Consider the following 25,634-nt stretch of genomic DNA (forward strand, 5'->3'; position numbering starts at 1 on the left):
CTAGCTAGTGGGAAGCAGCTGCATAGCACAGGGAGATCAGCTCAGTGCCTTGTGACCACCTAGAGGGGTGGGATAGGGAGGGTGGGAGGGAGACGCAAGAGGGAAGAGATATGGGGACATATGTATATGTATAGCTGATTCACTTTGTTATACAGCAGACACTAACACACCATTGTAAAGCAATTATAATCCAATAAAGATGTTAAAAAAAATGATGGGAAAATATATTCCCAGATAAACAGAGACTGAGTTTATTTGTAGCTCACTGACTTGCCTTACAAGAAATAATAAAGGAAGTCCTTCAGGCTAAAAGAAAAGAATACTGAATGTTAACACAAATCCATGCAAAGAATAAAGAGCACTGATACAACTGCTTATATAGGTAAATATATACTTTTCTCTAAATTAAAAGACAACTACAGAACCAATAATTATGAAACTGTAGGGTTTATTCCAGGAATGCAAGATTGGTTTAACATCAGTAAATCAGTTAATGTAATATACTATATTAATAAGGTAAAAGCAAACCTACATGATTGAAAGCCACAGATAAAGCATTTGACAAGATCTGATACCCATAAAAGCTCTCAAGAAACTAGGAATAGAAGGAAACTTCCTCAGCCTGATAAAGTGCTTCCACAAAAACCCCTATAGACAACATCATACTGAATGTGGAAAGACTGAATGCTTTCCCCTTAAGATTGGGAACATGGCTAGGATAGCAGTTCTCACCTCTTTTATTCAACATTGTAGTTGAGGTTCTAGCCAGTGCAGTAATGCAAGAAAAACAAATAAATAAATGCATCTAGATTAGAAAGGAAGAAGTAAATCTGTCTTTATTCTCAGATAAGATAATCCTAAAGAATCCACAAAAAAAAACCTACTAGAATGAATTCATCAGTGTGTCAGTGTTGGAGAGCAATATATAAAAATTAGCATTGAAAAAATATATATTAGCATTGAAAATCTGAAAACAAAATTAAGGACAGTTTTCATTATAGCCTCAAAGTGAATAAAATATTTGTAATAAGTTAAAAAAAATAAATGTAAGACTTGTACGCTGAAAAGTACAAAATAGTGCCGAGAGAAGTAATATGGAAACAGGTAGCGATAGTCCATGTTCGTAGACTGGAAGATTCAATACAGTTAAGATACCGTTCCACCCAAATTTATTTATAGATTTAATGCTATTCCTATCAAAATTCCAGCAGGCTTGTTGTTGCAGAAATTGGCAAAGTGATCCTAAATTTTATATGTAAAAATCAAACCAAAAGAGCTGAAAATTTGTCTTTTTGACAAATGATGCTGACATATTAGATATCCACATGCAGAAAAGTGAGCGTAGACCTTACTTCACGCCATACTAAAAAATTAACTCAAAAAGTGTTAGAGACCTAAATGTAAAAGGTAAAATTTTAAATCTTTTAGGCTAAGACATAGGGAAAAAACTGAACTTGATGAAAATTCAAAACCTCTGTGTGCTTCAAGAGATACCAGCAAGAAAATGAAATGATAAGTGATAGACCGGGAAAAACTATTTACAAATCACATATCTGCTATTGGACTTGTATCTAGAATATGCAAATAACTCTTATAACTCAAAAATAAGACAAACAACTGTTTTAAAAAATGGGCAAAGGATTTGAGTAGATATTTTGCCAAAAAAGACACATGAATGGCTAATAAGCACATATAGAGATACTCAACATTTTTAGTCATCAGGGAAATGTAAATTAAAATACGATGAGATACCACTAAACACCCACTACAGAATGTCTATAATTAAAAAACAAACCATAATAACAGGTGTTGAAGATGTGGAGAAATGAGAACCTTCATACATTGCTGGTAGGAAAGTAAACTGGCACACCCACTTTGGAAGAGTTTGCAGTATCCTGAAAAGTTAAACATAGATTTAACATATAACCTATCAATTCTGCTTCTTGGTATCTATGTAAGAGAAATGAAAAGATATATCCACACAAATACTTGTCTGTCAATGTTCATAGCAGAAATTTTCATAATAGCCAAAAGGTGAAAACAACTCAAATGCCCATCAGCTGATGAATGGATAAACAAAATTTGGTATATCCATATACTCTAGTACTATTCAACAATAAAAAGGAGTGAACTGATATATGCTATGACAGGGATAAACCTCCATTACATGCTTAGTGAATGAAGCCAATGCAAAACACTACCTACTGTGCAATTCTCTTTATAGGAAATGTCCAGAAAAAGGCACATTTATAGAGACCAACAACTGATAAATGGTTGCCCAGGGATGGGAATGAAGATTGCAGATGGGCTTGATTGATATTTTTTGGGTTGATGGAAATGTTTTACAAATAGATTTTTTTTTTAACATCTTTATTGGGGTATAATTGCTTTACAATGGTGTGTTAGTTTCTGCTTTATAACAAAGTGAATCAGTCATACATAAACATATGTTCCCATATGTCTTCCCTCTTGCGTCTCCCTCCCTCCCACCTACAAATAGATTTTTTAAATTTATTTTTTTATTGAAGTATAGTTGATTTACAATGTTGTGTTAATTTCTGCTGTGCAGCAAGGTGACTCAGTATAACTAGATTTTGATTATAGATAGTTGCACAACTCTGTAGAAGTTATTGAATTGTGTATGAAGGATGGTACATTTTATTTTATGTTACACAAATCATACCTCAAGAAAGCTGTTTAAAGAAAGTGTGCCTGTGGACTCCACTGGTGTTGGCTATATACCTCAAAGACTCCTGGGAAGCTGCTTTCGTTTTCTTTGTAAAGTTGTAGGCAAGAGAATTCCCTGTGGATTCCGAGTTGGCTAGCCAACACAGTGCCCTTATTCCCTTGGAGCGCCATATTTGATTTGCGTAGATTATAGGGACTTAATGGCTGTCACGCCACGGATGACCAGGGAAGCCTGGTAGGTCTGGCTGGTGGCCCAGCAGTGGTGGGTTGTGAATCCCCTGTCTCACTGCCCTGCCTGCACCTTCACAGCCACTCTTTGCTGATTCACAGAGGCCACCTTCCCCTTAGAGGAGTGGAACTGTTCTTGGATCAGGGTAAACCAGCGGTTGGACTTCTCTGTTGGAATCGCTTCCCTGTATCCTCCCACGGCTGTGGACGCTCTAAAATCCCTGCATGCAGCCTTGTGGGTATGATGAGACTCCTCTAAATTTGTCTCTTCCGCACAGCAGCCCTCAGATACCACAAAGTTGGAACACCAAGCCCTTGGTTGAGGTGGTAGCAGGGATCTACTCTGTTCTTTGTCTCAGGGAACATCTCACTGGAGATTGGCTTGTGGCCTTGGGGCTTCTTGGAATACATGCAGGTTGAGTGACTGGATTTATGAGTGATGACCACTTCTGCTTTATTTTCAGCTGATTATTTACCCTGGAACCAACCAAGACGAGAACTGCTTCGTGTGCCACACAGCTACCGGCCAGCGTCAACCAAGTTTGATAGCCGAACCACACACCAGGATGACTACTCCATGAAGGGCCTGGTGAACACCAAGAGCTGTAAGCCTCCGGCCGCACTCAGGCTCTGTAACATCCCCCTGGAGGATCTGACAGACTACAAGATGAGCTACGTGGCCCACCCCATGGAGAAACGCTATGTGTATGAGCCGGAGAAGTTCAAGCCCTGTGAAATCCCCTTTGAAAGCCTTACCACTCACAACGAGTCATACCGGGGCCTGATGGGGGAGCCAGCCAAGAGCTTGAAACCTCCAGAGAGGCCTAGTGTGCTGGACACGCCGTTCTCTAACACCAGCGAATTCCGAGATAAGTACCAAGCTTGGCCAACGCCCCGGATGTTCTCCAAAGCTCCCGCCACCTATGTCGCTCCTGAAGAAAAGATGGACCTTCTGACAACAGTGCAGGCCCACTACACGTACCCTAAGGGTGCCCCAGCTCAGTCCTGCCGACCGGTGCTCTCGGTCAAGAAGGGTGGCCGCTTTGAAAGTTCCACCACGACCAAAGAGGACTTTAAGCAGTGGGTCGGCGTGCAGACCAAGCCAGTCAAGCCCGTCTCGCAGCTGAAACGTCCCACCGAGCCCTTGGACCACCTGACCACCACACGAGCCCACTATGTGCCCTGCCCTCCCGTCACTACCAAAAGCTGTAAGCCCGCCTGGTCTGGCCTCCGACGGAATATCCCTGTGGAGGGCCAGACCACATATACCATCAGCTTTACTCCTAAGAAAATGAGCAGGTGCCTGGCTTCATACCCTGAGCCTCCCGGCTACATCTTTGAGAAAACAGATGCTTTGGGGCACAGAATATACAGGCCAGTTTCCCAGACAGGCTCTCGGCCGAGCAGCCGTCTTTCTGTAGGTGATTCAGAAAATCCTAACCAGCAGGAGTTGACAGTGTCAGCTTGATTTTGAAAGATTGTAATTTAGAAATTGCAGACTACTTTTAAAAGCAGATGATTGAGTTATTCGTTGGACCAAAAAAAAAAAAAAAAAAAAGAATTCCCCAAAATGAAAAAAAAGAAATCTTCACCATCGTTTCCAGCACACTTGAATAAAATGAGAATCACTTGACTCAAGGAAAATGACATTTAATCACTGGGTAATTAGTCCCCTTAACCCTCCTTCTGCTGTCTCCCCCTCTTGGGTCCCTTACCTTGTGCTCATGGAATCAAAGCTGGTCTCTGAGGGTTTTTTTTCCCATCCAGATGTATTTTATTAATTTAATCATTGTATTAATTGACATTACGATTAACCCTTGCCGAGTATGAAGTGCCAAAGAATATAAACTTTACTTTGGGGGGATCGAATCTGCAGGTCCACATGTTCACCCCACATGCTGTCTACACAGAGAGCAGGCTGTGTTCTTTGCGAGCTTCGGGGAGGTTTCAGCCTAACTCTCTCATTGCCTCCGCGTCCTGGTGGGAGTGCCTTGGGCCTGATCTGGAGTCTTGTTTTGGGTTCTCTCTGCCCAGGGCTGTTGCACAGGGCATCTTTCTACCTCTTTACATCATGGCATATGAGCACAAGCAGTGTTGTCTCAATGGGTGTGGGTCTGGTCATGGGAGTTGGAGGGGTAGGAAGAGGTTCTATGGCAGTCCCAGGAAAGCATGGACCTGCCAGACCTCTCTCACTCCCAGACCAGCGCAGGCTCTGAGTCCAGGGAGAGGAGGGGGAAAAAGGGACCCTTGGCAACCAGGCAGGTGGCAGCTGGCCCTTGAGCTGTGAGCTCTTCGAAATGCTCAGAACCTGGAAAAAATGGCCTCAGCTTGGGCTGGTTCCTGGACCTGCCTGTCCTAAAATGACAGCTGTGATCAGACCTCTCACAAGGCTTGACACAGTGGTGAGCTGGATCCTATCCTGGAGAAAGGGCTGGAGGTTCCTCTTTGGGGCCTAAGGTTTGATCCTAAGGCTAAGTAGTTTGGAGATTTTTTTTTTAATTCAGAAGAGTCAAGGAGGGACTTTGTTCAGGAGGGCCCAGGCCAAGATCAGGTGGATTCAGGGTCTGGGTGAGCCTCATACAGAGGGATGCAGATTGACACCTGGGATACCCACCTCTCTTTTGAGTCTGTGGAACCCTAAAATATACTCCATGGTCTCAGGGAACTGGGGAACAGTGTGGAGGGGAGAGGGGAAATTTCAGCTCAGTGCCTGTTCACAGGCAAGAAACCTGTGTCTCTTATCCAAGTCTGTCTTTCCATGGCTCTCACCTGCCTGGCCCAGACATTCAGGTCCCCACCCTTTTCTTCTCACGAGGTGTGCTTCACTGGGTTGGGATCTATATTATTTAATCCTCTTGGTTATATCAGGTCTGGATGCCTGCCCTTACGTGGTAAAGAAGCTCAGAGAGATTGTGCAGCTTGCGGAAAGCCACAGAGCTTGGAGCACCAAGGCCAGGATTGGAACCCAGGTCTTCTGTTTCAAGATCCAGGGCTGTTCACCCAACACCAGGCACCCCCCCATCTGCAGTGGCTCAGATCGCATGGCTCCACAAACCACATCAAACCACACTGTCTCTGTCTCAACTCCTTTCTGGAGTCCATTAAGCTAAAGGAGACCACTTAGGAGGGTAGGTTTTATTATTTTTGTTTCATTTTCACAAATCAAATATTGGCACTTGATTTGAAACACCAAATGGTGCTAAAATGCTTATAAAAATGTAGCAATCTCTTAAGTAGCTGCCCCTTGGCCTCTACTATGACTTCCCCAGAGAACAATTTGTAAATTATTGGATCTGTTTCTGCTAATATTTTCCTTCAAATTCCTAAATAATATACTGCTGTCTGTTGATTCATCAATTTTATTTTTTAATGAAAAAAAAGTTTAAAAAATATTTTCTCACTATTTTTATTTATTTTTTTTGGCTGCATTGGGTCTTCACTGCTGCACATGGGCTTTCTCTAGTTGCGGTGAGTGGGCTTCTCATTGGGTGCCATCTCTTTTTGCAGAGCACAGGGTCTAGGGTGCAGGCTTCAGTAGTTGTGGCTCATGGGCTCAGTAGTTGTGGCTCACGGGCTCTAGAGTGCAGGCTCAGTAGTTGTGGTGCACGGGCTTAGTTGCTCCATGGCATGTGGGATCTTCCCAGACCAGGGATCGAACCCTTGTCTCCTGCATTGGCAGGCGGATTCTTAACCCCTGCACCATGAGGGAAGTCCCTGACTTATCAATTTTAGACATTGTCTGTTTTGGTAGATTAGGAATATTAATTCTTTTACGTCCCTTCCTTCTCTCCCCCGTCTTCTTAGTATAGTTATATGATAGTGTGTGGTTATATCAAAACTAATAAGCTTTTCTAATGTGTCTGATGAGTAGGAAGGGAAGAAGCTGAAGAAGGATGTGCAGACCTGGCTGATTCAGGAGCACTGAGTCCCCTTGGGGTGAGAAATTTCCTCTGAGCCCTTCCTTTGGTACATTTGGGGTCACCTCCATGGTGATCCCAGGCTAGATGAGCCACCCAGGGCATCCCTGCCTTACCTGTCTCTTTAGGACTTAAGGAGTTGGCTCTCCCTCTGATACCTGTCTTCCTTCTTATGAAAGTGGTTAATACAAGTAAAAAAAATTCATAAAACACATAAAGAAGGACACAAGTGGCTATTATGGGTACTAGTGGAACACCATGACTAAGAGTGTGCAGGGAGAGTCCAGCAGACCTGGGCTTGCATCTTGGCCCTTGTCACCCACTAGCTATGGGACCTTGGTCAAATTCTTTAAAATGTGGATAATAGCAATACTGGTCTCATGGTTTTGTTGTTTGGATTGAATGATTGAGTATGTTTCAGTCACTCAGGCCTGGCTCACCTTTAATTTATTAAACATAGGTGAGGATGAGGACGGTGGTGGTGAAGACAGTGGTGGTGATGGCTGAATTCCGCCTGGCTGAATTTACCTGTGATTTTATTGGTCAGTGTTCACAAGTGTGCAGGTAAGGATAACTGCTCATGTTTTAAATTTTGTATATTTTATAAAGTTAAAGTACCTCCTTTTTTTTTTCATATAGTTAAGTTTACTTTTTAGTTGTTCCGAGGCAGGGTTGCTAACTGTGCTCCTTGGAAATGTCGTTTTAGGAAGTTACTTGGGCCACGAGAAGGGAAAGAGAAGGTGAGCTGCGCAGATGGGGCCTCGATTCCCCTCCCCTGCTTTGCCATGGTAGCTTCTTGTGATCAGTTCTGTGTATTGGACTCCCATATAAGAGTTTGTGGGAGAAAGATTCTTTAGCAGCTGTGAAAACACATGCACGTGCGTGCACACGCTGCTCTAATACCCCATAGCATCCTATTCAACAAACTCCAATGATGGAAGACTTCAAACACGTTGCCTTCTTTTGAAATATACATTTATAATTTATTTCATGTATTTTTCATTTGTGGGAATGATGTGGGAGCTTAATCACCTACGAAAGCACAGGGTTTTCGAGGCTTTCAGCATGTTATAAAAGAAAAATTATTAGAGACCAGAAATCAAACACGAAGAAAAGTTATGGCCAAGCAGGGAACCTGCTCCAGTGCAGAATCCAATATGCTCTGAGGATGAGGCTCTGGAGAAGAAAACAGGTGGAGCTTTTAAAGCCCAAAGATGGCAAACTCTATCCTGCTTAAGGAAGGCGGGGGCCTCAGGGTGAGGCTGATTGGCTGGAGATAGTGGGACTAGTTGGTGTGGAGACCCTGGGTGGGGTGGATGTGGTCTGCTGGTGTAGCATATGGTGCCCGGGGGCATCTGCTGGGATGTCCCACTCCTGACGATGGTGTCTTCCTGCCCGTGCTTTGTACGGGGCAGCCCTGTGTCAGCAGGCTAGGTGGCCAGGGAGCCCCTTATCCCCTGGTTCACCTTCCAGTGGGGCCACCTGTGTGGATAAAGACCCTGGCACATCACTTGTATTTTTTGAAGATCAGGAACCGTCTTTCGACTTGGCTTCCCAATTATGACATAAATACAGCACCAAGAATAGCTTGAAGGATCTCCGTTTTCCTGCTTGTTGCATTTTCACAGGGGTCAAAGTCTTTGAAGATGGGCCCCCCTGTTTCGGCTTGGCTTTGAGATCTTATGCCAGGCAGTGTCTAGAGGCTGGGGAAGGTGGGGCCCATTGTCAGTGATTCTTCCAGCAGTCCCCATTTTCAGCACTGTTTGTCTCTCTGCTTTCTGTGGTACCTGCTGTTTCAAATCCTGAACCCCTACTGGGTTCTGCCTGGCAGACCTGCTCCCTGTCAGCCCCAGCACGCCTGCGGCATTTTTATTCTGGGCTTTGCTCTACGCTCGTTCTGCCATCTACCTCCCATCTTCTTCCATTTTCTTGAAAACCCTTGTTCACTGATGACCCTCCTCCCGTCTTCTTGCCTGTGGTAGTTCATAATTTCATTATTGCTTTATTAGAGTTGAATGGTGTATGTGACGCAGCGGGAAGGCACTTGCCTGGGCAGAGGGCCTGTTGAAGGTGGTGCCGCACTAACGGACTTCTGTGGGGTCTTCTGCACTGGAAAGCACACATGGAGGGTGACTTTTAGCGCTTATGGGACCGAAAGGCAAACCTGGGCAGTCGGTGTAGAATAAGTGCCGGGCCAACCAGTGTATGCAGTGATGGGAGCCCTGGATCTTGGGCCATTACCCTCTGAGCCCCAGGCCACTCCCCAACGCTGTGCAGACGGCATCAGACAGTGCTCTCCCACTCCGTCCTCGGCCCCAGTCACCCTCCTTCCTACCCCTTTCAGACATCACCAGCAATTTCATGGCGGGCTGGGGGCTCAGGGAGAGCCCTCCACTAAGTGGAAATCACAGCCCAGTTCTGACACCGGGAGCAGCTGTCCCGGCCAGGGCCTTGCTGGGAGTGGCAGGGGAGCAAGCACTCCCTGCTCTGTGTCCAGGCGCCTTTTCGTTATAGTCACACGGCCCTGAAAGTGTTTGCAGTAATGTACACGGTTAGAGTAGCTGTGCTCCCCACCCCGCTCCATGCTTCTGCCTCTAATGCAGGAGTGAAGCAAAGTGCCCCAAGGCCATGGGATCGGCACAGCAGAACCTTCCCAGAGGGGCGCACCTTTTTGGGATCTGGTCATTTAGGCCATGAAGATGGGCTGAGCAATCCGTTTCCTCCAAAAGTGCTCTTCAGCTGTGCAGTTGTCAAGAGGAAGTGGGCAGGGCGGGTGAGGGGTGTGTACAGGTCCTAACTGCGGCTTAAATGGCCCCCTGGCTCCTCAGGCCTGCCCAGCCATCACCCGGGCCCGCATCTGGTCCTCAGGCCTTGAAGTGAAGTGGAGGACAGAGGCCCTTCTGAGCATAAACACCAGGGGTGGGGACAGACAGGGGTGTTTACTTCGGCCAGGCAGGCTCAGAGTTTCCACATGGCTGGCTGAGCAGGTGCTTGGTTCCTCCCCACGTTGGGGGTGCACTGGGGGAGCCTTTCAGAACACGTGCTCTGGATTCCGGAAGAGGCATCAGGGCAATGCTAAGCTGGGCTCCTCTTTAAGCCGTACCTCTGGGTCACAGGGTTGGATGCCGACGTGAGACGTACTGATGGGTTTTCCTCGTCAATTGAAGTGTGGCAGCAAACCCAGCTTGATGCTAACTGAAAGGATTCAGGAACTTTCCATTCCTGTGGTTGAATCTAAAACACTGATTTTCTTGGGCTTTTAATGCCCAAGACCAGCCAGCCCGCCTGCACGCCTCATCTCATCGGGACCAAGGCTGTTCTTTCAACGACAAGGGGGAAGCTTGGTTTCTTCCCTGATGTCCCCAATACCCCATCCATTTCATGTTATAGGACAGGGGAGCCCACAAATACTCCTTAAAACAGGCAAGCAGCTACTTGAGAGTTATAGACAGACAGAATACCTGAAAAATGACTGAAATTTGACATCTATGCCAGTAAATGACTTATAAACTAAGAAATGGAATTTTTTTGGACTGTAGGCTCTCCTGGGCATAAAAAAACCCAACAAACCTTTTTCGTTTTGAAGTTTCTAAGCAGGGCGCGATGCTTACTGTTGACTTGGAGGGGCTCTTTTCTTGGCTAAGCATGGTAACATCTCTTACATTTGGAGGTCAGTTATTTGGAAACTTCAGCTGTCCCAGACTGAGGCAAGAACCTGGAAATAAGCCGCTTTTAAGCTGCCAGTCACTGACATGCAATTCATGTATGGAAACTCAGGTGCTTTACACAGCGCTCACTCTCAGCATGTTGGCCCGTCCTCCACACTTTTTTTTTTAAACACGCAAAGTTCCCAAAGAGCTTCTCTTACCTGGTTTACTAGCCCAGAGAAGAGTCAGAGACTCTGCTGCTAGAAGTAGACACATTTAGAACAGAAAGCGGTGACAGCTAATAGCTTGGCAGTGGGACTAGAGGCCAAAATAAAATAAAATAAAATAAACCCAATTACAAAGGGCAGAACTCAAAAGTATGGCAACTCATGAATTATCCCAATATAACACACACACACACGTACGTGCATACATACTAAGTCTAAAAAATATACCATAGTTTGTGCTTATGACCCCAATTTAGTAAAAAGAATAAAAAATCGTACACATTTTTAAAGTCTGGACAAATGCATCGGTGGTGTTGGATAAATGAATTCCCGTTTATCTCATTTATCCAGAATAATAAGGGAATGGGGATTTGGGGTATTTTAACTTGAGGTTAACCTACAGGTCATATGTATCAGCCCAAGGTCTTTTCCTTGGAATACCAGTCCTGTGATATGGTTCTCAAAAACGTTCATTGGACATCTAAGTTTGGGAAAGGCTGCATGTTAGAGCCTCCTGTTGGAGATGCATGATGCGTGTTAATCCTTTGAAAGGTCTGTGAAACACTATAGGAAAGGCACCTTGTTTAACTTTGTATAACCCAGGCTGTGACTCAGCATTCTTTTATTTCTTTCTTTCTTTTTCTTTTTCTTTTATTTATTTTTGGCTGCGTTCGGTCTTCGCTGCTGCGTGTGGGCTTTCTCTAGTTGCGGCGAGCGGGGGCCACCCTTCGTTGGCGGTGTGTGGGCTTCCCACTGCGGTGGCTTCTCTTGCTGCGGAGCACGGGCCCTAGGCATGAGGGCTCAGTAGTTGCGGCACGTGGGCTCAGTCTTTGTGTCTTGCTGGCTCCAGAGCACAGGCTCAGTAGTTGTGGCGCACGGGCCCAGTTGCTCCGCGGCATGTGGGATCCTCCCAGACCAGGGCTTGAACCCATGTCTCCTGCACTGGCAGGCGGATTCCCAACCGCTGCGCCACCCGGGAAGTCCCGACTCAGCATTCTTGTAAGTGCTCAAATTACACGTGCTCAAATGAAAAAGGGAATTTGTTGGTTCAGGCAGTTGAACAGTCTAGGGCTTTATCTGTGGGCTTTAGGCACAGCTGGATCCAGGGGCCTGAATGCTGTGATGGGGGCTTGGTCTTCGTCTTTTGGCTTTCTTTTCTTCTGCATTGCCCTCTTAGGCAGGCTCTTTCCATGTGGTAGTTTCCAGCAATTCTAACCTTACAGTATCCTTTTAGCTAAAGGGCTTCTTTCCGGTGGTTGCAGTAAAAATCCCTAAACTGAGTCTGTCTTGCCTGGCTGTGTCTCATGCTGGTCCCTGAACTGATGGCCATGGCCAGGGAGGTGGAAAATACTCACTGTCCAGGCCAGAGTCGGGGTCCACCCCTGCACTGAGCAGTGTGTGTGTGTGTGTGTGGGGGGGGGGGGGTCAATCCCATGTGAGCTACACGAACTGTAGGAGGGCTGGGAGTGAGGGGGATGCCCCAAAGAAAACTGGGATATGGTTTCCAGGGAAGGGAGGGATAAACGCCGAGCAGGCAGAAACAATCATTTCCAACTCCAACAACAGAGTCCTTTTATTGTGCAAAACCTATTGGAACACACATGGAGAAATACTGCCAAGAGCCCATCATAGATTTTTTGTTTTTAAACATCTTTATTGGAGTATAATTGCTTTACAATGGTGTGTTAGTTTCTGCTTTATAACAAAGTGAATCAGCTATACATATATCCCCACATCTCCTTCCTCTTGCGTCTCCCTCTCATCATACATTTTTCTCAAAAAAGTTTAGAATGTGATAAAACACCTACGCATGCAAACATGCGGTCGGACCTTTCTTCGATGATGCAGAAACACAGTGGATCCTGCCGTGCCTCAGGGTCCCGCTCACCGTCCGTTGAGATCGTGTGGCTTCTTGGTAAATGGGAAGTTATGGCACAGCCGGAGCGCAGGGCACAGGGAGCCTGAGAAAGTTCACGCACGGGACGGTGGACACAAGTGCGTATCTCCTGTATCGTACTCTATCGAGTTCCCACAGCACCAGCACATACCACCTCACTTTATACACACACAAACCTTGTGAACAGTGAAGATGTTTTTGAATGATGCCGTGGATTTGGAGGAAGGGGAGCGCTACTAGAGAGAGGCAGGAGGCTCTTGAAGTTGAGAGAAAAAAATGGAATTTGGAAAGCTTTTCAAAGGCTCTGTGGTTTGCAGGTGTGTGGCTTCAGAAATAATAAGGTTGAAAGAACTTTGGGAATGGTAATTGTATGTGTGAGTGATTCGCCACTGTACCTAGTACTGAGTTAGCATTCAGACCTAGTCACTAATTGCTTCTGGACACACACACACACACACACACACACACACACAGATACAAAAATGTTGATTAAGTTGCAATAGGGCTTCTTTCCATGATACTCACTTACTTACAAGTGTAATGTATAATGAGGAATGATTACATTTAGAGATGAAGGTTATTTGCAGAGATTTTTACATTTTAAGCTTTTGGTCTAAAATAGTTAATCACTTTAGAAAAAGATCCCTTGGGATTTTCCAAGGAAAAAGTTATTTTCATCTTGTGATTTGGTAACATACAGTCACATCTGCTGTGTATGTTTTATTATAAGCTCTCAAAGGGAGGCTGTGTCCCTGAGATCCGAACATTGCTGTATCTCCTACCTCTGCTTGCCTGGCTGCCCCAGGGGTCTGTCTGACTTGAGGCTATCACAGTGTCTGTGCAGCCCTTTTCCCAGACTCCTGGGTCAGCCATAGTTCTCGCCATGCCCTTGCCCTGTGGGCACCTCCAGGGGACCCATCCAGATGGCCCTTAGGTGTTCTCCCGCGTCTCCATGGGCTTTCGTTTCCTCTACTCCATCCAATGAATTCCCTGTCTGATGGGTGGTTTCTCAGAAATCTTTCCTTCTCCCTCCACACATCCCATCATATGTGCCTCCGCCCCCTAGATACGCCTCCCTGCCCCCCACAGTCCTACAGCTACTGTCTCAGCTCCGTCACCAGGAGGGACAGCACGCCCCGTCTGTCATAGCACTGACCACCCTCCCTCGTCCTCCCCCTCCCAGCCACCTGTACACACATACATACATAGATTGGTTCATTCCTTCAGAAGATATTTATTAGGTGCTTCGGGCTATATCAGTAAACAGAGCAGATGCAGATCCTACCCTTCGTGGGGCTTACAGTCTAGTGGGGGAGACAGACGTTCAATAATAAATAGGTGTACTGTGCAGTTCACTAATATATGACTATCTAATAGTGTGGAATATATAATAGAAATGCAGTAATACGCACATGATAAATAAAAAGCCTCCTGTGTATTGTAAGTTAGAAGGTGATAAGAGCCATGGGAAAAGGAAAAGGTGATCGGGATGAAAGAGGGCCCGGGAGCTCTGGGAGGTACAGGGTGTCTTGAAGGGAACGGTCCGGGTGGACCTCACTGAGAAGGGGGTCCTTGAGAGTCTCAAAGGGAGAGGTGAGGCTCTCGGGGAGCAGCTAGTGCAAAGGCCCCAGGGTGGGCACAGTTTGGTCTAGGGGTGTCCAGGGAGCAGTCAGGAGGCCCGTGAGGGCTGTAGAGACCATTGCCAGGAATTTGGCTTTTACTCTAAGGGGAGCCAACTGAGAAGTGCCCAGATCAGGTTTCTATTACAGCTGTCACTGTGGTCACCCTGATGGCTGCTGTGAGGGGCGGCATGGGCAAGGGTAGAAGCAGGGCTCGGCAGGAGGCTTATGACGTAGAGAATGATTCAGGTCCACACCTGGCTGGTAGAAATGGGGGCAATGAGTAGACTACACTGCGTTGTTCATTGGAGGTGGAGTGAGATTAACAGGGAATCAGCATGACTCCAGAACCTTTGGGCTGAGTGCCTGGAAGGATGGAGTTGCTGTCCACTGAGGTCAAGGCGGGCTGGGATAGGGCATCTGAATGCAGGACCGCCATTCAAATGGGAAGCGAGGTGCAGTGAGGCCTTTGAAGAGGCTCTGCAGCCAGACAGGCCTGGCACTTCCACTTACCGCTGTGGTCCCAGTGTGGTCCCTGGTAAGGGGTGACTGGAATATCCTAGAATTTCCAGACATGTTTCCTCTTTCTGCCTCTCCTTTCTCCACTACAGCTTTTAGGGAGAAAGGGGTCTCTCCTGAAGTACAGAAGGAAAGATCTTCTGAGTTACCAGGCACCGGGATGGGTCAGGTGATTGTAATTGTGTTGGGTGCTTGGAGGGAGGGAGAGGGCAGGGAGTTAGCTTGAAGGGTGGTGATGGCTTCCTTGAGATTGTAAGTATGATGCTGAGGTGGGACTCCCCTCACCTCTCCCCCTTCCCTCCTCTGTCTCCTCTCTCCCCAGCCTCTCCAGCCACAGTTATCCAGATCTCGTCCTTTAGGATTTCTTCGTCCTTCTATCACGTCATGCAGTATAGTCTTCCGTTGGTCATTGTCGTCTTTATCCCCACCCATCATCATCTTTTCAGCAAAACAACAGATCGTTTTAGCGCTCTATTTACAAGAGGAGATGTGGTAAATAAATCTGACAGCCTCCATATTTGTCCCACCCTGGGTGCCAGGGAAACTCCCAAGGGAGGAGTAGGTGGTGGGGGGTATGGCGGCCAGTGTTCCATGGCTCATGGGAAGGTGACAAGGGGAAGGAGGATGGGCCCTGGAGCCTTCAAGGAACTGAGGCCAGTCACCCGGAGAAAGCAGCCAGAGATGAGGCTGGGCTTTTGCAGGGTGCCTCAGGACATTTTAAGGAGTCTGTCCCTTATCCTGACAAAGTAGGAAGGTGGAGAAGGCTTTAAAAAAACAGAGGACTGGTATAACCCAAACCGTCTTTTGAGAATATTTCTTTGTGAATGAATTTAAGCTGTTTTGGCTGACCAACAATTTCCAGGTTATCTTGGTAAAATGGGAGCTCCATTAAGAGAGGCTGGAGTTCTGTGTTTCCACCGACACAGCCTCACTCCCTAAGATGGTGTGTTTCAGTGCAAACAATCTCAGACCAAATTCTGGGACAGGCATAAATGCTCGCCAACTGGCCCAGTGCTGCCACATAACCTGCTCTGTGAACTTGAATAAATCCTATCATTACAACCCTAGGCACTCTGACAGTCACTCCACGGTGGTTGGTCTTGTGGTAAGATCAGCCAGAAACTTCTCTGGTCAGATCAAGCAAGGGTTGGGTGCAGGGAGTGGGGTTACACAGGACCAAGGAGAGCTCTGGACTTGCAGCTCTAGGCTGCTGGGTTTGCTGGATACTTAGATGGTTTGTACAAGGGCAGTGGTGCTTGTGTACCCTTTCCAGTCCTCTAATATAGCTAATTTCACTGGTGTGTAATTAATGAACTTTGTGTAATTAACAAACCCTCTGGTGCAGATTTAGATAAGGATATTTGAAATGCTTGCAGTGGTCACTTTTGGAGGGTAGATTCGTGAATAGGTAATTAAATTGTTACCTAGCTGCCCCCTAGGGTGTAGGGCTTTTTAAAAAAATATTTATTTATTTGGTTGTGCTGGTCTTAGTTGCTGCAGGTGGGCTCCTTAGTTGTGGCTTGCCGGCTCCTTAGTTGCAGCACATGGGCTCCTGAGTCGTGGCTCTTGGGCTCCTTAGTTGTGGCACGTGGGATCCTTAGTTGTGGCATGCATGTGGCATATTGTGCCCTGACCAGGGATCGAACGCAGTCCCCCTGCATTGGGAGCGTGGAGTCTTATACATCGAGTCACCAGGGAAGTCCCAGGGTGTAGGTTTAAGTTAATTTTACACGTATGCACCAGTTTACGTTGATGTATTTGCAGGTAGTATAAGAAGAGTGCTAGCTGCTATATGGGAAGTGGATTGGAGGAGACTGGACTCCAGTCGGGATACCTTTGTAAAAGCCCCAGTGAGAGAGGATTAGGAATAAAAGGAGCGACCCCTGGCTTGCTGACTGGACAGGACCAAATGAGGAAGAAAGCTGGGCTGGAGAATCCCCCAAACTTGGAAGAGCAGGGCACGTTGGCGTTAGTGGTGGGATGTGTCTGCTTTCTTGGTTGGACTCTGAGCTCCTTGGGGGCTCAAAGCAGAGACTAGGCTTTCACCCTGTGTCCTCAGGGTCCAGCCTGGGCCTGGCACAGAGTTGGTGCTTAGTTAGAGCTGGTCAAACTCTGAGGGAAAGGAAAGGTATGTGATGGGAAAAGAAACCAGGGGGAAGGAGATGAGATCAGAAGAGACAGAGGACTGCCTGGTGGGGGCGAGTAGAGTGAGGTCCAGTAGGACCAGATGAAGAGGCTGGCGATTTTCCATCCCAGCTGGGCCCAAGTTGCAAAGGCTAGACCTTCACAAGTGCAAAAGGAGGGGACGATCTAGGTCATGGGGGTTTGCTCCCAGGTGGTTACCTTGAGCGTCTCCACTCCAGTAGCGGGGAGGTGTGCAGGTGAAGAAATCCAGCTCAGGAGTGGCTGGTCCATGAATCTGGCACCTGCTCTGTGCCCTGGCACTGTGACTTGCTGAGCTCCAGCTGTGGGACAGAGAGCTACCTGGATGACTGGCGAACAACTTCATCAACCTTCAGCTGACCTCAGCTACGTCATTTCCTGGCCCTTTCATTGTTATTTAAAAAAATGGTGGTGGGGATTGGGGGAATAAAACCAAGCCTGTGACACACTTCATCACCGCACTCCCTTCCTTGACCATTAAACCTTTCGTAGAGTTGCTCACCTGGTAACTAAGTTGTTCACAGCTTGTCTACTGTCCTTCGTGGGATTTGTAACGAGGTCAACCCTGGTATCACAAAGACCTGGAGGAAGGCTGTTTATGGCATCTTGGAGAGGGAGGGAGCAGGTTTCCCAGGCCTGCTTTCTGGTCTGGGTGCTGACTGTGCAATCTCTCAGGTCCTCCTAAGCATTCTGCTTAAGCAAACATTATTTATGTTCGGCAGGAGAACCATTCCCCACTGTCTGCTTTCTCTTCACTCACATAAAACTGCACATTTAATGTCTGTTTACACATATATAAACTATATCTTTAGGAGCAGCCTGGGAAATCCTTGGTTGAAGTTGGATTTTGCCTTTGGAAAACAGAGGTGAGTGACATCTGTATATTGTGTTATCAGAAGCGTGACACATGTGGTTGATGGAGACCAGGTGCTTCACAGAATCCATCTGAGTGAAGCTGTAAACCTCTTGTTGACAGAGAAGGTGACAGCTGAGTTCTTATTAGCAGACGCTTCATTACCCATACCTGCCTTCCAATTTTAGGGGTGGCAGCAAACAGTTGAAAACCTTGGGGTGCTGTGAGTAAGAAGCTAAGATTTGGTTGAAGATAACAGTCTCTGATCAGCTCACACACATTTGACCTGTGAAAGTATCTCCAAGTGGACAGGATGGGTGGGTGGGGGAAGATAACAATTTTAGATTAATCTTAGAGGATTGGTAGAATTCATTGGGTATTCACTTCTTTACTATTCGCTTCAAGGCTTGCATCAACACCGATATTTTCCTCACTGGCAGTCTATGACATGGGTAGATAACCTTCCCTGATTTAACTCACATTCAGTGCATTCTGAGTCTGAATCCTGAAGTCCTTAAATCACAGTTGGTGCATCAAACGAAATGCGGGACAGAGAAAAAACCAAGGGGGTGTCACCTCATTTTGTTTCCTAATTTATTCTCCCATGGGTAAGCTTGCTAGACAGGTCAGCTTTCATTGGGTTATTTCCCAAAAGCTTCATCCTTCTCTCTACCCCACGATTCCGTTTCTCCTTGTGGATGAATTTGCCTATTGTGGGGAGCCCTGCGGGTAGATTATTGAGATCTAACTTGTCTCATTTAAGCTGAGAACCATTAATAAAATTGGGTTATTTCCTTTAGGTTTATTTGCAGGATGAGGTGAGAGGATAATACCATGCTGTTGATGAGAAAGCGTACCACTTGGTAAGTGAGATATCCTTAATTTTACCTTTTACTTTACTTTACTTGTGTATTTGCTCACGAATGACTATCTCTCCATCTTCTTTTTTTTTTTTAAACTAAATCAAAGGAGATGGGATTTATGTGTACATTTGGGTATTTTGAATTGAGACTATGTTGTACTTTGGGATTATAAAATAATATCTGTCTCGGGAAGTATTTCTGGAAGTTTGTCAGTATTTTGGTGAATGTTTGAGTTTGCTACGTGGATGGATCTGTTTTCTTCCAAGATACAGAGCTTGGTTCACTAATACCTCTCTTGTTTACGCTATTGTCTGGTACTAAACTTTTAAGGGATGACTGATGTGTTTCTCAATTGAAAATGGAAACATAAGCGAGGGTCTCTGAAAGCTGACAATGGGAAGTAACGTGACGTAGCAAACGTCCTGCCAGCCCTGCCCGTCATCTCCCCATCTCTCTAAGGTAGCCTGGATGATGATAATAGCAATTAACATGCAGTGAATGGTTCAGTGACATGCCAGGCCCCCTTCTATTTCCTCGACAGGAGTGAACCAGTTCTTTACAACAGCCCTATCCCATGAGGTATCCTCTCTTCAAAGGTGAGGAGGCTGGGACATGAGTGAGCTCTGGTGATTGTTGATCAGTCTGGTCTCGATGGGCCCACAGATTTTCTGAGCTCATCTCGTCAAAGTCCTGGAAACTCCTGAGGCCAAGCAGGGCACTCTCGCAGGAGGCGTTACAATCCTAGGACTGGCTCATGGTTAAGATTCCAAACTTTTACACTGTGGTTGGTGGCATCTTGGTCAGAATCTCTCTTTTTCGCCTGGTGAGCTTTGTGATTTTGGCTGGAAGATTTTCCATACGTGCTGTCTGAGCCCTTCCCACCCTTTGAGCCTTCCTGGCTTTTCGCTCTGGCGTCTCTGACTCCTTCCTCCCCAAAACCCTCCACGGGGGTCTCTGTGGAACATTGTTTGGTTGCTGGTATGTGAGTATTTATAGCGCTAGCATCGGTCTTTTCTTTAAAGCAAACCCCACAACTCCTTAGAAAATAGTTAGAATTTCAAGAAGAGCTTTCTGGCATATTTTTACGCTGTTCGGCAGAGTGTCGCGTGCGGGGGTGAGTTGCTGGAAACAGGCTGGAGTTGGGCTTTCAGGCTGGGGTCCCCTGGAGCGTATCTCACACAAAGGTCCCTGTGTGGACATCTTCCGGGTCTGGGGACACGCTGCCCTTTCACCAGAGCCTGTTTATATAGAACCCTGCAAGTATGCTTTTGTTTCTGCACTCTCTATAGTAGCTTTATTAAATGCTTTAAAAGTAGGGGGAGCTAGGAGCCCTACAGTGCCATGAGAATTGATTTTAGGGGAGGAGAAAGCAACAACTCCATTAAGAGTCCCGCCATCGTCTTCTCCCAACCTCTGAGCGGTAGGAGAGAAAGGTGCCCGCACCTGGGCGGCCACAGCTGCTCGGCTTGCGCACGGAGGAGCTGAGGCCGGCATAGCGGGGAAGAGCAGGGCTCTGGCTAAGAAGCCAGGCTGCTCAGGTTTGAATTCTGAGTGACCTTGGGCTTCTGTGGGTCTCTGTCTACCCACATGTCAATGGACATGATCACAGGGTGCATGTGAGGATGGAATGTAGGAATGATCTATAGACGGGAGCCCCGACAAGGGCGCACACCCAGGATTTCAGCACGCAGCCACTGCGTGCGGTGCATGCCCTCGGGGGTAGGAAGCCTGACCGGGAGTGAGACCCCTCCTGCTCCGAGTCTGCACCCCCCCCCCCCCCCCCCACCGAGATGCCTGCACTCGCTCTTCTTCCTGACGGTGCCGTGGCTCCCTTCTTCCCACTACAGGCATGTACCACGCTTCATCGTGCTTTGCTCTGTTGTGGATCGCAGATACTGTGTGTATTACAAATGGAAGGTTTGTGGCAACCCCACCCTGAGCAGGTCTGTTGGCGCCAGTTTTCAAACAACACTCGCTCACTTTGTGTCTCTGTGTCACGTTTTGTTAATTCTCACAATATTTCAAAATTTTCATCATGATTACATTTGCTATGGTGATCCGTGATCAGTGACCTTTGATGTTACTACTGTGACTTGCTGAAGGCTCAGGTGATCTTTAGCATTTTCTAGCAAAAAAGTATTTTTACTTAAGGTATGTACATTGTTTTTAAAGACATAATGCTATTATACACTTAATAGACTACAGTATAGTGTAAACATAATTTTTATATGCACCGCGAAACCGAAAACTTCGTGGGAATTCCTTTATTGTGATATCTGCTTTACTGCAGTGGTCTGGAACCAAATCCTCCATCTCTCCGAGGTCTGCTGACACACAGGGTCATAAATGAGATGATTGTCAAAGACAGCAGTAAGCCTCAATTTGTGCACATCTAGCTCCTCTGGGTTCATGGCCCCCGGCTTCCCATGCAAACTCACATAAGTGACTGGGAACCAGCCTCACCCCCCTGCCCAAAACAAGATAGGAAGGCTGAGCTTAATAGAGACTCGGACGACAAGATTTAAATAAATAAGCTGTATTATCTGTACAAAAAATATAAATAGAGTTTTGTGTTTTAGGGGAGGAAGTGCTGCCTTCCACATTCTTCAGCAGCCCTAATAATCTTCTGGTGCTGCCGAGTCACAATTCACAGAACAGACAGTAAATGTACATTCATCTCATGCAAGGAGCACGCTGCTGCCCGCCCCAAACCTAGGTCCTCCAAGCTCACTCTGAAACCCACCTCCACCTGCTACAACCCGACACGTGGTGGAGCTGGAGGACACCTGCTATTTAGGAAATGTAAATATTGGCCACTGGTTTTCCATAGCTATTGAGCTAGATAGTATCAACCACATTAGTAGTAGTATGGAATCTGTCTTGCACATTCCATGCATAACTATTGTGTCACAAACGAATCCCCTCTTATTGCCCTGTCATCCTGTGCTAGCTTTTACAATGTATTCTGTACACAGCGAATGGATCCAGAGTTAAACATCAGGTTCTATTAAAAATAGGAACAATACAATAATCACCACCGAGTTTACAGGAACACAACTGCAGGAAGTTAATAAAAAGTCCCCCAAATATTTTGTTTTTTTTTCTGGAAGACAATGTACAATTGTTAATATTGCACTTTTTTATACAGGAAATCCTAATAAATATTCACAAAAGATATACATAGAAAACATTCTCTTTTATTTTAAATAAACATTACACTGATTTTTAGGAACATGATTTCTTAGAGCCCATTATTGTGGTGAGGAAGAAAGAACCACCTTAACTGTCCATAGCTCACCTGGGGAGAAACAAAGCGTAATGTCTCCCCCACTAACTTGTACTTCCAGGCTGGCTAGAAAATGCAGCCCGGATGTCAGTGGTGGCCCCGAGGTGTGTGACGTTTTGCGAGTCTGTATGTGAGGGGGCGGTTCGGCTGAGGGGTGAGTGACTCCGGCCACCCTGCTCTGCCCCAGCTGCTACTAAATGGTGGCCACTGGGATTGGGGGGCGCAGGCCAAAATCACTCGCCCCCAAACCGCTCTGCTGAGTGAGCACTTTCATTGACAATGAGCCACGATGTCCCAGATTTTCAGTTTTGCCACTTTGCTGCAGCCACGTTGCTGTAGCTGACGGGCATTCCTGGAGTGTGTGTGCCGCTTTGCCCACTGAGTTAGCAAAACCAATGTATTTTAATTCTGGTAGAGTTCATAGTATTCCACTGTGTGGAGGGAATGGGTTGAAAAGCCTTTGAGGAGCGTCTGGGAAGCTTTAGTTATCCTTTGGCTTTGCCTCTGTGCCCCATCGCCCCGCCCCGGCCTGTTGTCTGAATACAGGGCAGCCGTCACCGTGCCCCGGGAGGGGCCCACGCAAGCCTGCGGTTCCACGGGTGCCCTGGTCGCTCTCATCTGATGGATACCCTGGCAACTTGAATAGTGGGTTGGTTTTTGGCCAGCTGACCCCAGTCCTTGGCCCTCAGGTGGAGCAGTAAAAACCATATAGGCAGGAAACCCAGCCTACTCATGAGCGAAACACCCTGGCCCAGGTCAGCAGTTCGTTCCGGGCTGGGGGATGCTTGATTCGGAGATGCCAGGGGTGGCCTGACTGCGCAGCTAGGCCCCGCCGCTGTCTCACCAGCTCTGCCACGGGGGGAAGGGGCAGCAGTTCACAGAGCGGCTCGCTCGGGGACCCCTCTCCGCTGCAGGGAGGGCATACCTCCTGCACGCGGCCCGGGCCCCAGGGCTGTGCCTTCCTGGGCGCAGCAGAGCTGAGCACCGCAGACTCCCCTGAGCCTGCACTGGTACACCAGGCACTCGGGCTCATGGTTCAGAGCCTCGTGTGGCTGCCCGCTCGCTCCCCTGTCCCCTTCGCTCCCCCTCTCAGGAACTCGCACAGGCTTCTTTGTGCTTCTGTTCCTTCCTTCCCCACTTCGTTTTCTGCATCGCTGTGCGCTTTAGGCCTACTTGGATTGGCTCCCCTTTACCTCCACCGTGGTTTGAGTTCTCATTGCTCTGTGCCCCCCACTGGAAGAGCTGAGTCCTGGGCTGGGTTCTCAGCATGGATGGTGTCCTCCCTCCCCTGCCTTAACCGTCTCCTGCCAGGAGAGATGCTGTTGGCTGTCCGGAGTCAGTACCGATGCTTCACAAACCCTCTGGCACCCTCCCCTTCTGCCTCTCTTTCCCGTCTACCGTGGCTCTGGCTCCCTGCTGGCCCCGGGGGGCTGCGCTGGCCTCTTCCTAGGTCTCCCTGGGACCCAGGTTGGGGAGGGAGCTGGCTCTTCCAGGGAGCTCTTTCTGTCTGGCCCGGTCTGCTCTGCAACCTCCGTTAGACCTCCGTCCTTGTCCTGTCCCCTCATTCTGTCCTCCAGCTAACTGAGAGAGAAGACATGCTGGGGTCCTCATGTCTGGGGAGGGGGAAGGGCAAGGGAGGAGGTTGACGAGGGTGTGTGTGGTGGAGGGTGGAGAGGGGGAAATAAATAAATAAAACGAAGAAAGCTTAAGTTCTGTCCAAGGTGGTTGCGTGAGTCCTCCGTGCTGCCAGGGTAGCGTTCTCCCCGCGTCCTGTCTTCACGCTTTGCCGCAAGTCCCACAGCAGCGAGATTTGAACTGGCTGAGTTGGCAGAGTTTCAGCTGTTTCACCTTCTCACAGTACCTGGTGGTATCTCTGCACTCCACTGGGAAAGGGGACAGAAAGGAGAGGTGAAACGGAGGCTCGGTAACAGCCGTGGCCACCGGGTGCCTCCTGGGGTCTGCCTTGGGCACCAGACACCCGTGCTGGAGGCCTCTGGGCTGGCCTTGCTCCGGTGGAGCTTGGCCACTTGCTCCCCAGGCTGCCAACCATGGGGGCGGCTCAGGCTGCGACTGGGGGCCGAATACCGATAGCCCCCTTCCTTCCTGAAGGCGCTCAGGACCGCCTCACCTCCTGGGCAGGGGGGCCTTTTCCCATGGCGGTTGAGTTTCTGACTGATTGATGCTTTTCCTCCTTGAGCTGCTTCCCAGAAGGACTAAATTCTGCTCCACTTCGGGGTGGTGTGCAAGTGAGGACCTGTCTGGTGGCTTCACCCCCTGTAACGCGAGCCTTCCTTTCCCCCGTGAAGCTTCATTGCTCGTCCTCTCTCCCGAGCCTCTCTACCCCTTCCCCTCACCGTGCCTACCAGAGCGCCGTGGCGTCCTAGTTCGGTATTGGCACAGGCTGACGTGGATTCGGGCCGTGAACACCTGTGGTTAGTATAGTAAGTCTGAACTACTTTCGTGGAGCGGTGGTCCCGAGTATGGGGAGCTGACAGAGATGGGTCAGCATCACACGAGAGGACATATACGATCCCACCCCGTGTAGAAAAAGGACTGGCACTGTTTGCCTACATGGCACGTGCTCAGCGTGGGGAATCTGAGGCTCAGTGTGGCCCTGTTTGCACAGCAACATTTAAAAATTCCTTTTTCTTTGCTTCATGCTTTGTCTCCTTCCCTGTGGAGAAGCACCTCCGATTTGTTTTGGGTCCAGAGGAAGAAAAAAATAGATCCTCACCCAATGGGGATACAAACGCTGGTGCTGGGCTAAGGAGGAGGGGTCTAGGCTTGAGGGAAGAGGGAGTGAATGAGTATCAGATCCCAGGTGTGGCTCCTGCACAGACCGGTGGGTGCCCACGGGGCTGCGAAGGAGGGTGGGGGTCGGCAGGTCCTCGTTCTGTGAGACGCAGAGCCGTGATGGGTGCAGGGTTGGCTGAGCGGGAGGTGCTCTGTGTGCTGCTTGGGCGCAAACAGTGCTTTCTCCCCAAGAGCCATTGTTTAGTTGTCCCCTCTGGGTACCAGCCAGACTCCGTAGGTGAGCTGGAGGCTGATTTCATCCAGCACTTGGCCAAAGGCACCTGGCTGTCTCAGGGGCCAGGATGGAGCCCTTGGGCCACACCCAGCCATCTCTTGTGGCCTGGACACGTGTATGTATATCCTCGCATGCACCTTTGCTTGCCTGCATGCACCCATGCACCCTCTGAAAATAAACAACTCCAGCCCTAGCTCAGGATCCTTGGGAAAGCTGGTCCACTGCCCTATGCTCAGGCTGAGTTCCGGGGACTGCCCGCTGCACCTGACGCCTCGTGGGGAATCTGCAGAAGGCTCTGTGGGGTTGGAACGTACTGTTTTCACACGGGGTGATGTTGCAGCGCTGCCAGTTGGTGGGCCGGGGCCCCCAGGAGCAGAGGTGCTCGGGCACTGCCTTGTTGGTGCGGGCGTGCACGCACTCCACGCGCCGGGACTGGAAGCCGTAGTTGCCACAGGTCGCCGTGCACAGGGTCCACAGGCTGACCCTCCAGTGTACGCTGCAGGCTTCGGACCAGCAGTTCTGGGTGCTCACGGGCCTGTGGTAGGAGGGTGGCAGGATTAGGGTCTGCCTCTCTGGGGGATGAATCAGGGGAGCTGATGTGAAAACAGTACTGGAAACCCCAAAACCTCAGGTATCCCTGAGAACTCCCAGTTCTCAGAACTCCCAGCGCTGCCAGCCCTGGGTTCTGATCTCTGCTCT

The 25,634-nt window shown here is 48.2% G+C and overlaps 2 protein-coding genes across 3 annotated transcripts in view; one reads left to right on the forward strand and one right to left on the reverse strand.

Moving 5' to 3' along the window:
- SAXO1 (stabilizer of axonemal microtubules 1) overlaps nt 1-6,857 on the forward strand; it is a 37,227-nt gene extending 30,370 nt beyond the window's left edge. For both annotated transcript variants that reach the window (XM_079925813.1, XM_079925812.1), the window contains 3 exons: nt 3,381-4,577; nt 5,785-6,044; nt 6,788-6,857. In XM_079925813.1, coding sequence (XP_079781939.1) covers nt 3,381-4,384 — 1,004 coding nt within the window. In that variant the 3' untranslated portion in view covers nt 4,385-4,577; nt 5,785-6,044; nt 6,788-6,857. The remainder of the gene's footprint in view (nt 1-3,380; nt 4,578-5,784; nt 6,045-6,787) is intronic.
- Nucleotides 6,858-20,654: 13,797 nt separating this feature from the next.
- Nucleotides 20,655-25,634, reverse strand: part of ADAMTSL1 (ADAMTS like 1) — a 468,040-nt gene continuing 463,060 nt past the window's right edge. Inside the window, exons 28-29 of the mRNA XM_079927992.1 lie at nt 25,250-25,470; nt 20,655-23,790 (exon numbers count right to left, since the gene is read on the reverse strand). Coding sequence (XP_079784118.1) covers nt 23,684-23,790; nt 25,250-25,470 — 328 coding nt within the window. The 3' untranslated portion in view covers nt 20,655-23,683. The remainder of the gene's footprint in view (nt 23,791-25,249; nt 25,471-25,634) is intronic.

The sequence above is a fragment of the Stenella coeruleoalba genome (assembly GCF_951394435.1).
Source record: "Stenella coeruleoalba genome assembly, chromosome: 7".
Lineage (NCBI taxonomy): Eukaryota > Metazoa > Chordata > Mammalia > Artiodactyla > Delphinidae > Stenella > Stenella coeruleoalba.